This window comes from Schistocerca gregaria, chromosome 8, assembly GCF_023897955.1.
Source record: "Schistocerca gregaria isolate iqSchGreg1 chromosome 8, iqSchGreg1.2, whole genome shotgun sequence".
Classification (NCBI taxonomy): domain Eukaryota; kingdom Metazoa; phylum Arthropoda; class Insecta; order Orthoptera; family Acrididae; genus Schistocerca; species Schistocerca gregaria.
Genome location: NC_064927.1, coordinates 357,442,341 through 357,455,771, shown reverse-complemented (window position 1 = coordinate 357,455,771; position 13,431 = coordinate 357,442,341). Strand labels below are relative to the sequence as shown.

Below are 13,431 nucleotides of genomic sequence, written 5' to 3'. Positions count from 1 at the left end.
CCTGAACTTTTAAGGGTATGGAGGCAGTCGGAAGTCACTCAGAATGTGGAGACAGTATATTTCCGCCGAGATGAGATGTTGTTTTAGAGAAGGTACCGGAATACCATAGACAAGAATATGAGGCAATGGTTCGAGAAACTTAGAGTTCGTTAATTTCTGATGGGATAGCTAAAATTACTGGGACTCCTTCGCATTCAGTTTAAGTCTCACGTTTTTCGCCCATCTGACCACTGATGGCTTACCACCATTCGTCTGGACGATCGCAGTATTGTCTTTAGTACTACCACTTAGGTAAAGCTGATCGTAAGCACATAAACGATATTGCAGCGGGGGGGGGAGGGGCAGAACCGACGAGATACTGAATACTGTAGGCTGTCAATTTTTTTATACAGATGAACTTCTTTGAGTCGTCTATTACATCACTGGCCAGTGTCGGCCAGTGACCATTTTAAAATAGTATCGCGTCTGTGAAATCAGAATCATATTAGAAAACCATTTAGTGCAACGTCAAATTATTTTTATATCTGTCACTCATATGACGGTCATTTCAGCAACTGCATCTGAAACTTGTCACAGGTCTTAACAGGCCAATAATGTAACACATGATGCAATAAATTTCAGCTTTATGAAACGCTGGCAGCGTGCGGTGGACTTTTAAAACGGTTTTAGCATTCAGAAGTTACGTCGAGGATGTGGACTAATAACTGAAGAAACAACGCGGTATGATTTCACGTATAAGGGCGAACAATAACGGGATCAAGACTGAACCTGTGACGTTTCTGAGACACAATGCCTCCGGGTCGACTTTTCTTCACATAGACGATACGTTGCTGTACGATTTTCAAGTAGTTTTCAGACCGCTTCAGCATTATCTGAAAATTTTAGCTGTCGCATTTTTCGAAGCAGTATGTCAAGTTTGGCATTATTAACCAAGTGACTAGTTACTTAGTCTGGTGACTCTTGAAGGCTATAGACCATTGCTGCGTTGGTGTTGACTGATGGAGATGAAACAAAGAAATCATTCTGTTCTTCAGCCGATACCTGAAAAAATCTTTTGATTCTTTCCTTTCCGATACTGAGTCTGTGGAGAACATAGACAAGATAGGAAACGTGAAAGAACGAGCCATATTAAGCACTGGGTGATAGTTGCGCAGATATGGGAGTCACCAGCTGTACTTACTCTCGACTGCTGATAGTTGCGTCAGGCGGACGGAACTCTCGTCGATTAGGAGCTCCTCCGAGTGCAGGGTCACGTTATCGGCGTCCTCCATGCATTCCATCAGGACGACCACGCTTCCGTGGAACGTGAAGTTGCCCACTGGATCAGCAGCCCTGCAGGGTCAGAGACAGAATGTCACTAAAGTATGTCAGCACAATAAAAACAGTCTGGCGGAGCACTGATCACAAACTGCGTAGTCTGCCTACAGGAGAAGAAAAACTTCTCTTCTGTTCTAAGTAATATTCACCATCACAGGATCAAAGTACTTACCCAGAGTCCAGCTCTCCTTCATCTGCAAATGAATTCGATTTAAACCTCAATAACGTATTCTTATTCTCTATCTTAATCGGACAGGAAGGATAGAAAATTTAAAAAAGGAAATGGATAGGTTAAAGTTAGATATAGTGGGAATGGGTGAAGTTCGGTGGCAGGAGGAGCAAGAATTCTGGTCAGGTGAATAAAGGGCTATAAATACAAAATCAAATAGGGGTAATGCAGGAGTAGGTATAATAATGAATAAAAAAGTAGGAATGCGGGTAAGCTACTACAAACAGCATAGTGAACGCATTATTGCGGCCAAGATAGATACGAAGCCCATGCCTACCACAGCAGTACAAGTTTATATGCCGACTAGCTGCGCAGATGACGAAGAGATTGATGAAGTGTATGAAATGTATGCACAGAGTATAACTTAATCATAGCTAACAATTGGTTCAAGAATCATAAAAGAAGGTTGTACACATGGAAGAAGCCTGTAGATACTGACAGGTTTCAAATAGATTATATAATGGTAACACAGAGATTTAGGAACCAGGTTTTAATTTGTAAAACATTTCCAGGGGTAGATGTGGACTCCGACCATAATCTATTGGTTATGAACTGTAGATTAAAACCAACGAAACTTCAATAAGGTAGCAGCTTAAGGAGATGGGACCTGGATAAACTGACCACCAGAGGTTGTAGAGAGTTTCAGGAAGAGCATTAGAGAACGATTGACAAGAATGGGGGAAAGAAATACAGTAGAAGAAGAATGGCCGGCTTTGAGAGGTGAAATAGTGAAGGCAGCACAGGATCAAGTAGGTAAAAAGACGAGGGCTAATAGAAATCCTTGGGTAACAAAAGATATACTGAATTTAATTGATGAAAGAAGGAAATATAAAAATGCACTAAATGAAGCAGGCAAAAAGTAATACAAAAGTCTCACAGATGAGATCGATAGGAAGTGCAAAATGGCTAAACAGAGATGGATAGAGGAGAACTATAAGGATGTAGAGCCGGATATCTCTAGGGGTAACATAGATACTACCTACAGAAAAATTAAAGAGACCTTTGGAGGTAAGAGAACTACTTGCATGAATATCAAAGCTCAGATGGAAACCCAGTTCTAAGCAGACAAGGTAAAGCAGAAAGGTGGATGGAGTATATAGAAGGTCTATACAAAGGCGATGTTCTTGAGGGCAATACTATGGAAATGAAAGAGGATGTAGATGAAGATGAAATGGGAGATATGATACTGCGTGAAGAGTTTGACAGAGCACTGAAAGATCTGAGTCGAAACAAGGCCACCGGAGTAGACAATATTCCATTAGAACTACTGACATCCTTGGGAGACCCAGCCCTGACAAAACTCTACCATCTGGTGAACAAGATGTATGACACAGGCGAAATACCCTCAGACTTCAAGAAGAATATAATAATTCCGATCAAAAACAAAGCAAGTGTTGACGGATGTGAAAATTACCGAACTATCAGTTTAATAAGCCATTGCTGCAAAATACTAACACGAATTCTTTACAGACGAATGGAAAAACTGGTAGAAGCCGACCTCGGGGAAGATCAGTTTGGATTCCGTGAACACGTGAGACAATACTGACCCCACGAATTATCCTAGAAAATAGATTAAGCAAAACCTATGATTCTAGCATTTGTAGACTTAAAAAAAAATTTTGACAATGTTGACTGGAATACTTTCTTTCAAATTCTGAAGGTGGCATGGATAAAATACAGGGAGCGAAAGGCTATTTAAAATTTGTACAGAAACCAGGTGGCAGTTATAAGAGTCGAGGGGCAAGAAAGGGAAGGAGTGATTAGGAAAGGGGTGAGACAAGTATATTGAGCAAACAGTAAAGGAAACAAAAGAAAAATTCGGAATAGGAATTAAAATCCATGGAGAATAAATTAAAGTTTGAGGTTCGCCGATGACATTGTAATTCTGTCAGAGACAACACAGGACCTGGAAGAGCAGCTGAACGGAATGGACATGGTCTCGAAAGGAGGATTTAAGATGAACATCAACAAAAGCAAAACGAGGATAATAGAATGTAGTCGAATTAAATCGGGTGATGCTGAGGGTATTAGATTAGGAAATGAAACGCTTAAAGTAATAAATGCGTTTTGCTATTTGGGGAGCAAAATAACAGAGAATGGTCGGAGTAGAGGAGATATAAAATGTAGACTGGCACTGGCAAGGAAAGCGTTTCTGAAGAAGTGAAATTTGTTAACATCGAGTATCGATTTAAGTGTCAGGAAGTCATTCCTGAAAGTCTTTGTATGGAGTGTAGCCTTGTATGGAAATGAAACGTGTAAGATATATAGTTTAGACAAAAAGAGAATAGAAGCTTTCGAAATTTGGTGCCACAGAAGAATGCTGAAGATTAGATGGGTAGATCAAGGGATCACCAATTTAGTATTGGAGGGCAGCGTGGAGGGTAAAAATCGCAGAGGGAGACCAAGCTATAAATACACTAAACAGATTCAGAAGGACATAGGTTGCAGTAGGTACTGGGAGGTGAAGAAGCTTGCACAGGATAAACTAGCATGGAGAGCTGCATCAAACCAGTCTCTGGACTGAAGACCACAACAACAACAATTACATTCTGTATCTTGATGTACAGCAATCCTTTCATTATTAAATTATTCATCACAAAGGAATTATCTGGATGGACGGGAAATCGGTAGGTGTGACGTACATGGAAAGTCAAACAAATGATTAGAGTTTTAGAAAAATTAGATGATATGTTCTAGAGAAAGAGCTTCACAAGTTGGACAAGTCAAAAACGCGTTGGTCAACCTCCGGCCTTTATGTAAGCAGTTATTCGGGACGGCACGCATTGACAGTGTTGTTGGATGTTCTCCTGAGGGATATCGTACCAAATTCTACCCAACTGGAGCATTAGATCGTCAAGATACCCAAATGATTGCAAGGCCATGACCATAATGCTCCAATCGTGCCCAATTGGGGAGCGATCTGGTGAGTTAATGGCCAAGGTTTGGCAAGCACGATCAGAAGAAACTCTCGTCATGTGGAGAAGGGCATAGTGTTCCTGAAATGTAAGCCGGCAGGTTCGAATCCTGCCTCGGGCATGGATGTGTGTGATGTCCTTAGGTTAGTTAGGTTTAAGTAGTTCTAAGTTCTAGGGGACTGATGACCTCAGATGATAAGTCCCTTAGTGTTCAGAGCCATTTGAACCATTTCTGAAATGTAAACGTACGAAGGCTTCCCATGAAGGACAACGAAAAGGGGAGTAAAATATCGTTGACATACCGCTCTGCTACAGGGGTACCGTGGATGGTAACCACAGGGGTCCTGCTGTGAAGTGAAACAGCACTGAAGACTACTCCTGGTTTTCGGGCCGTATTGAAGGTGGCAGCCAATTTGGAAACCCTCGCTGCCTGAGAAGTCTATGAACATGTATTCTCTGGCCATCGCGGTCTGGAAGTGACTAAATGGAGTAGAATTGTCTTCAGTAATGACTCCTAATTGGTCCCCGATGATCAGTGAGGACGTGTCTGTAGACAGTAGTGGGATACGAAACTGCCTCCCGCCATGTATTCCGACAACGACGAGTAATGGTCTGGAGTGCCATTTGTTTTCATAGGAGGACCCCTTTGGCGGTCATCCGTAGCACTCTTACACCACAGTGGTACGTCGACAATATCTACATCTAGTTTTATTGCGTTTCATGGCAAGCCATCCTGGGCTTACATTTCTGCAATGTAATGCCCCCCCCCCCCCACCCGCACACGGTGAGAGTTTTTACTGCTTGTCTTCGTGCTTGCCAAACCCTACTTTTGCCAGCATGGTCACCACATCGCTCCCCAAGTGGTAACGTTTGGAGCATTATTGGCAGGGCCCTTCAATCATCTGGGTATTTTAGTGATCTAATGTGCCAATTGGAAGGAATTTGGCACTATACCCTTCACGAGAACATACAACAACTCTGTCAATCAATGCCAAGCTCAATAACTCTTTCACAAGAGCCAGGGGCGGGCCAATGCGTTATTGACTAGCTCAGTTATGTGAAGTCTTTCTCTTCAATAACTCATCCACTTTTCCTGAAATTATAATCACTTGTTTGCCGTATGTGTATGTCACATCTACCTCTTCTCGTCCCATTCGGGTAATTTCTTCGTGGTGCATCGTCTTTCTTTGTCTCTGAGTATATTATAGAGCACTAAAACGTGTAGAACGCGAAATATGAACAAATGTTGCTCAGGCAACAACAAAACTGCAGAAAATCCATCTAATGAAAGTACCGACTGACAGTTATCTTGTGGTCCTAGTACACCACACTTCAAGTGCAACAGTCTTTCCCACTATGCTTCTGCATAGATATTTACGACTGCTATTATGAAGGAATCAAAGAAACAAAGTGTGTAGCAATCACCCTTCGAGCTGTAAGTAAGGGGAATGGTAATGTTTCCATAAAGTGGTGGTTCGGTAATAAAATTACAGATGAATTTAGGACGAGGTAGAAGCATCAGGAATTGTAACTGTTTAGACTACGAGGGACTTCCAGAAGTAGGTTACACATCTCGTCCCACACTAAGACCATTGCTCAACAACACTGATGCTTTGTCAGAAGAGAGTACTTGTTCCGGGTTTCCTGCAGACACAGTTCTGCTGTGATACGCTTAATAGATGCATCACATTGTGGGAGCGCAATGATGCGGGAACTGGGAACGTAGTCCAGGGTTGAAGTATGCGGGACAGTACGATTCTTGTGGAGAGAAAGTCTAAATTGCGTGATCTGCATGGATATAGTTCTTAGTAATATTCAGCATACGTCCTATTTTGTTGGCCAAGTCATGAACCTACTGCAGATGGTTATTAATGGATTATATAGCTGCGGTTAGATTTTCTGCAGTGACCCTCGTATGTAACTGAAAATGACCCTCATACATATGGTAGTTGGAGGGTAAGTGTGAAGGAAACATTTGCATCTAGGAAAATGACAGCGGCCCAAAAACTGATCCTTGAGGGACATCAGATGTTATATCCCTCCATTTCATCTTCTGTGATTCTTTCAAGATACAATGTTCATATCCTATAACACATAATTAAAAGGTTTTCTGAGGCACGGCGAAAGATGCAATGTTTTGGCTTTTGAAAATAGTAGATGGCAGACAAGACTGTGGAACGGTTTGTTGATATGGAGAAGGTTCAGTACAACATCCTGTTGTCAATTTCTAGTTAATACCATACCATGTTTAATTAACTGATACTACACGATACATTCTAGCGTGTCCTTTGACTCACGAGGAAGAGAGTCTACAGTCAAAGAGGCTACGTCTTAAAATTACGAGAGAGTACGTTTCAAAACTTGTCATAAAACATTGAACATTACACGTAATCACCGGGACGGAGCAGTTAAAGAAGTTCAGGCTTACTCAGAGACCTACCGAATGTGGTTGTTAGCAGCGAAGCCTCACAAGTGGAACAGAAAAAGGGTAAAGTGTTACTAGTGGCCTCACCACACTTCATCACACGTTGTACAAAGGGTTTATAAATTCAAAAGTGGATGTAGAATTTGGGGCGTTATAATCAATACGGTTAACACATCGTGCAACAAATGAACTGTTCGGAAAGGGCATGCGCTTTACTCGGAAATATCACGGAAACATACACACACACACACACACACACACACACACACACACACACACAAACTCGCAACGGCCACACGTAATGTGAGCCTCACAGAACCCCTGTTCCTGTCATTTCCGACCGGCAGAAAGAGCCATAGGTTGGTGTTGATATCCACTGCAGTGCATCCGGGCTTACCCCGAGGCAGGGCAAGATCGACCAGCGCTTGGGGTATCCTTGCAGTACACATTCTCTCTCTCTCTCTCTCTCTCTCTCTCTCTCTCTCTCTCTATATATATATATATATATATATATATATATATATATATATATATACGCGCATACATGGTGCACTGGTGGGTTGGGAAAAAGAAACTGCGCCTAGAACCTACAATTACATACGTTACAGTGGACAGTATAGTTGTTTGGAGACATCACTGGACTGGCCGAAGTTTCCAAGTTTACAGAGTTTTTTCTGTTTTTCATGTATTTTGCAATATTTTCAAAGAGATCCACTCCATCTGACGTGGTCCAGTGCCAGAGCTCTTTGTATTCACCGTAAATTCTATGTGAATCTGTTGTACTGTTCGTAAGAGTAGTGTTTACTATGGATCTGCTTAGATGAGCCAGATTCTTCTTCCTTTAGATTAAGTGTTAAACAAGTACCGGTGACTATGGGGGGAGTAGCTGTATTTGCTCTACGTTCATCTTCTTCCTCTTCTTTCTCAGATTTTGTTACTCATCATAGCGGAGTCCGCCCTACTGACTATCTCCTCTTAGAAGGATCTTGTGGTTGAACAGTGTAGATATTTGCTATCTGGATTTCTCTATGGAGGGTATCTGATTTCTTTCACATTTTTCTCTTTGTATCATTAAAATGACTAAGATTCTTCCTTCTATCGCAGATTATAACATGTACAGCATGTTGTTCTTAGGCATCTTTTAATAGTTTTGTGAATGTCTTTGTAAAGTGTCTGGTACTGCTGGAAAAGCAGTTAATGAAATAATTTTTCACTTTCATGAAATATTTTACGTACCTTATGATCCTGCAGGATGGTTCAAATTGAAACGCGGCAATAAATGATAATAAAACAAAATAACTCAGCCTGAGTTTCATGTGAGGTTATCTTGCGTTCTCGCAAGTAGCTCTCTCGCGACAGATGTTAAGGTCGAGTAGGGACACAGCATCGAACGAAAAGTATCGATATCTTACTCATGAATGAAGGCCATAACATTAAGCAAAAAATCTCCTAAGAACCAGTTTTATAAAGGTGTTTAAATTGAATTTTTTCGACTAATCAGGTTTATACTGGCTGATTACTTTGCGAAGACAAGATTTTCTAAAACGGTTTTCTAATATCATATTTGGTTCTTATCATCAAAAAACCTATTTTTTTTAAATTTACACCCTTCTTACATACACCTTGTCATGTACTTACACTACCTGAAAAATACGTGAAGCAGCCAGAAGGGCCATTCATCGGCAATACATGCTTCTCGCTCACGGCAGCAACCTGAACATAGCCGCTTGTGTGTGTGGTGTTAATCGCAGACTACGAATGGGACGCCAGTTTCCTAGACGGTTATTGTTAGTCTCCCACCCATTGTATAGGATGACATAGAATTAACAGTTCCTCGATGGTAATCGCAATTGTGTAGGTGTTACGATGTGTTTGGTGCACTATATGGCCGATCAGATCTGGCCGACAGGAACACTGATGACGAGTGCCCTTGCTCCCAGGTCCCCATACAGTCCAATGCCCCACAAATCTGGACATAGCACGATTCGACGTGCAGGACAAATGGAGATCTACAAAGAGAGGCTTTTGAAATGCTATTTCTGACAATGCTGTTTCGTAGGTGAATGCAACACGTCTGTGTATTTCACAGCGATCACTCAATATCTGACGCTGTTCACGCCCTGTATATAACCTAACACGCCTGGTACTCGTAATAACACTAAATGCGAACAATAGTAGTGCACTCTGTTGGCCGTTGTTCGTGTCACAGAGAACTGCAACTTTAAAGATTTACGTACCCGACGGCAGTGTGTACGTGTACGAAGTTACATTACCGTACGACCATATCTTTGGGTGGTTCACTTTTTTTTGCCATGCAGGTATGTAGTACACTGTTCACTAGACATGAAGTCGTGTAGGGCGTCTACGTCTATTTCATAAACTTTGTGCACATCTTATAGCACTGCTGTATTAGATCTCTAATTACATGACGCAATGCAGTGTATTAAGCCTTTCTGTTTTATATGATCCACTGATGATGGGCTAAGGCCGAATCGAGTCACAAAATAAAATAAAAATGCTAACAAGAAGTGATTTGTTGTTTTCAGCGACCCATAAAGAACATGCTCAGAACTCTGTTCTTTTTATATCTTGTTAAGTTACTAATCATGTCTTTCTGTCTAGAGGGTATCTGTGGTCGAGCGGTTCTAGGCGCTTCAGTCCGTGTGAAAGCAAAACTTTGTAGATATTCTAATGGGTGGCAGTGAATTATCTTTAGTTTTGCCTACCAGGTGCAAATCTGCAGCTGTGAATTCAAGAAAAACTTATAGGAATGTTTCCATGTGTAATGGATTAGGAACGGGACATGGGCACAGAAAGCCATAGAAGCGAGAGGGGCACAGTGTTTAACTTATTGTTAAACATCGCTTATACAGTTTGTGCGATATGAGAATCGGAGACGTCGATGGGATGTTGTGCACTGCCAGATTTTCAACTGATAGCCAAAATTGGAATTAAATTTTTTCCCGGCATAAATCGGTTTCACATTAACTCGTTAGAACATCTACCAAGTTTCGCTGCCATACGATAACTATATTCCATACTGGACCTCAGTGGGTAGCTGCACTTCAGTTATAACCATCTGGGCCGGCCGTTGTGACCGAGCGGTTCTAGGCGCTTCAGTGCGGAACCGCGCTGCTGCTACAGTCGGAGGTTGGAATCCTGCCTCGGGCATGGATTTGTGTGATGTCCTTAGGTTAGTTAGGTTTAAGTAGTTCTATGTCTAGGGGACTGATGACCTTAGATGGTAAGCACCATAGTGCTTAGAGCTATTTGAATCATCTTTCTGTCTTTTGGTGTGTTTTCTTAAACGCTTTTTCAAGTTTGAAGTATTTCCCAAAGACTTCGAGTTTTTCAAACAGATTTGATTTCGCACCTCACTTCATTTTTACAGTTAATCAGAATACTACCAAGTTTCAGTTTTGTTAGGTTCTATTCCCTTTGTTGATTCAGTAACCCGTGTATTTAATGCCTTTGAACTGTTTTAAACAACAATCCAAAAAGAATAAGTGAATCTACACGTGCAAAAAGGCGATTTCAAATGAACGAACTACAAACGCAACATTGCCAAAATTAGCGAAATGCCGCAGATATTTTCGTACTATTACTTTGTCGCCCACAAGCACACGGATCGTTCAGTTGTTGGCATGTTGGCGCTTGCACGTTTAATTGTAAAAATGTCGTATCTGAGTCATTGGGCCAAAGTTTTGGCTAAATAATAAATATGTAATAAATCATTGCTACGATTTCTCGATGCGATACTTACTATAAAGTACTTACATGAGTAGAGGCATCAGTTGAAAAGCATCAAATAAAAGGTTGGCGATCGAGGTAAAGTACTCGATATCACGTTTCTGTGTTAAGTCCTGGTTTACCAATTCATAGCGTGCGTAGCTGTATCCGTCGCTCCAACCATAATGTTCTTTACAAATTGACTTTCAATCCGGCTCTTAAATGGAAGTAACGTTACTAACTTTGATACCCATCTACTCGTATTTTCACTTCTTTCTATGACTACGCTGTGCTCTGCCATGGAGGCTAACTTGATTCTCCACCGGAGACAAACGCTTCCTACACACGATGAGCGTTCAATAAGTGATGCAACACATTTTTTTCTCGTCCAATTTCGGTTGACAAAAAGGGAGAATTCGTTGTGGGACATTGTGGAATATGCACCTGGTGATAAACAATAGCACGGTGAGTCGTTGGGCAAGGCATTTGTCATCATCGCAGATAGGTTGTGCAAACCTATCTCATTTCTCTCTGCTGGTCGGATGCACAGCTCCGATTCTTGCAATGTTGGAACGTGCGGTTAATCTCACTCAAGGTGCTCGACGGATCAAACACCTCAATGCACAAGTGGACGTCTCTGTTGGTAGTACTGACACACTAGTCCACCGGTTAGGATACCCGAAGTTGTCTGTCCGCTGGGTTTCTCGCCGCCTAGCACAAGACCATAAAAAAAACAGCAAAGGGCCATCTGTGCGGAATTGCTTGTGCGTAGGAGGCTGATTGTCACAATTTTTTGTCAGACGTCGTCACAGGCGATGAAACATGGATTTATCACTTCGAACCGAAAACAAATGGGCAATCCATAGAGTGGCGCCACACCACTTCTCCTCCGAAGGAAAGGCATTGAAAACCACACCCTCGGCCGGTCAAGTCATAACGACGGTGTTCTGGGTGCCGGAAGGGGTTATTCTCTTTGATGTTCTCGACTATGGTGCAACGATCAACTTGAAAGTGTATTGTGCTACCCTCAGGACACTGAAGAAACGACTTAAGGGTGTGCGTCGCCACAAAAATGCAAACGAACTTCTTCTCTATGACAACGCATGACCTCACACAAGTCAGCGTAACCGATAGTAGCTCATAATACGTCATTGTATTTTTCTTCTTCATCCACCCTAATGCCAGATCTCGCACCTTCCGACTTCCATCTCTTTGACCCAGTGAATGATGCACTATGCTGGAAGCAGTACGTGGATGGGATATTTTCAGAAAAAATATGTTACTTATTGAAAGCCCCTCGCCCTTGCTTATTCTGAAGGCTAATCCCTTATCGATGCAACTACACTCTTCTTTCATTGACTATTCATTTAAGTTCCATGTAATTGCCACATCCTAAACTCTTCGCGATGTTGCCCAAACGGTTCTTCCTAGGTCATCCTCTGACCGCACTCTTTAGGTTTTTCCTGTCTCTTTACCTTCAAGAACATTAAGGATGGAACTGTTGTGTCTGATGACATACTCAATACATTTTATTTTTCTCTTTTCCATTTCCTTTAATAATCTTCTTTCTTCATTGACTTCCATTAAGACTGAAGTCTTCTTCATTGCTTTTCGTTCAGTCCGCTCTCCTCATTTTTCACCATATCCAACTTTCGTCTGCTTAAAGGCGATTCCTATCTAATTAAACCTTCTGTAGATCTGTGTACATCATACAAATGATTCTGCAAAAGATTTTCTGACATCTATATTAATACTGCTGCTACTTAAAACGTTTGCTGGTTAAAACTGTTGTTGATTAAAAATTTTTTCTCAATCATAAACATCTGTTTTGCCAGTGCATTCATATTCTTCACTTCCATGTTGCACCTATTGTCCTCTGTTGCTATGTTAACAAGACAAGAAAATAACCTGACCAATATTTACACCTCAATTTTTGTATTGGTTTTGATTTCTTCCACATTTTTCCATAATACCATTACTTTCGTTTTTCGTTTGTTCGCTTTTACGTAGTTCAATAATGTCTGATAAGACTTGCAGCATTCTATTCATTTCTTTTGCGGAGTCTTCAACTATTACGACGTCCTCAGCAAATCTGCTACAATTAACCAATTCACCATTGACTTTTATTTCATTTGTCTTCCCCTTCGTCATCTGAATGAACACATAAATGCATACGGACACAGTGTATATCATTGTCTAATTTCTTATCTAATCTTGACCTCTTCCTCTATCTTAGTGATGTTTATTTTTGTGCTTTGGTTCTGATATAGTCTGTTAATCTTTCTTCTGTTCTTCCAGTCCAGTCCAATTTCCTTCATAATTCTGAAGAGTGGCTCCTATCTTATATTGTCACATTGTCAAAAGCTTTTTCTAGGTTAATGAAGGTACGATAAGTTCATCTCGTATTTATACCTACTCTTCTCTCCAACAGTATGTGCAACGCCAGAATTGCTTCTCTCGTTCCTCTGTCTTCTCTAAATTTATATTGGCTTCTCTAACATACTTAGCTACCTTCTCTTTCATCCTGTTCTTAACTATACTAATGTGTATTTTGGAGGCATGCGACACCATTGACAGCGTTCTATAGTGGGTGTAGGCTGCCTTTCCTATTTTAGGCGTGGGAAAGGTTCTGCACTGTGTGCCGTCTTCTGGCATGATTCTTCTTCGGTAGCAGTCATTTATTACTCTGAATAATTGGTTGTTCGTATTTGTAGCTAAATTTTTCAGCAGCTCTGCAGGGAAGTCATCAACACCAGTAGCTTTTCCTTTTTTGAGACTCCGAAGATGATGTTCAAATTCATGTCTCGTGATTGGAG

General features: G+C 41.2%; 1 protein-coding gene across 5 annotated transcripts in view; it reads right to left on the bottom strand.

Annotated features, from left to right (window-relative positions):
* Positions 1-13,431, bottom strand: part of LOC126284198 (aminopeptidase N-like) — a 1,000,437-nt gene that overhangs the window by 276,516 nt on the left and 710,490 nt on the right. For all 5 annotated transcript variants that reach the window (XM_049982954.1, XM_049982953.1, XM_049982955.1 and 2 more), the window contains one exon: positions 1,181-1,332. In XM_049982954.1, the coding sequence (XP_049838911.1) occupies positions 1,181-1,332 (152 nt within the window). The remainder of the gene's footprint in view (positions 1-1,180; positions 1,333-13,431) is intronic.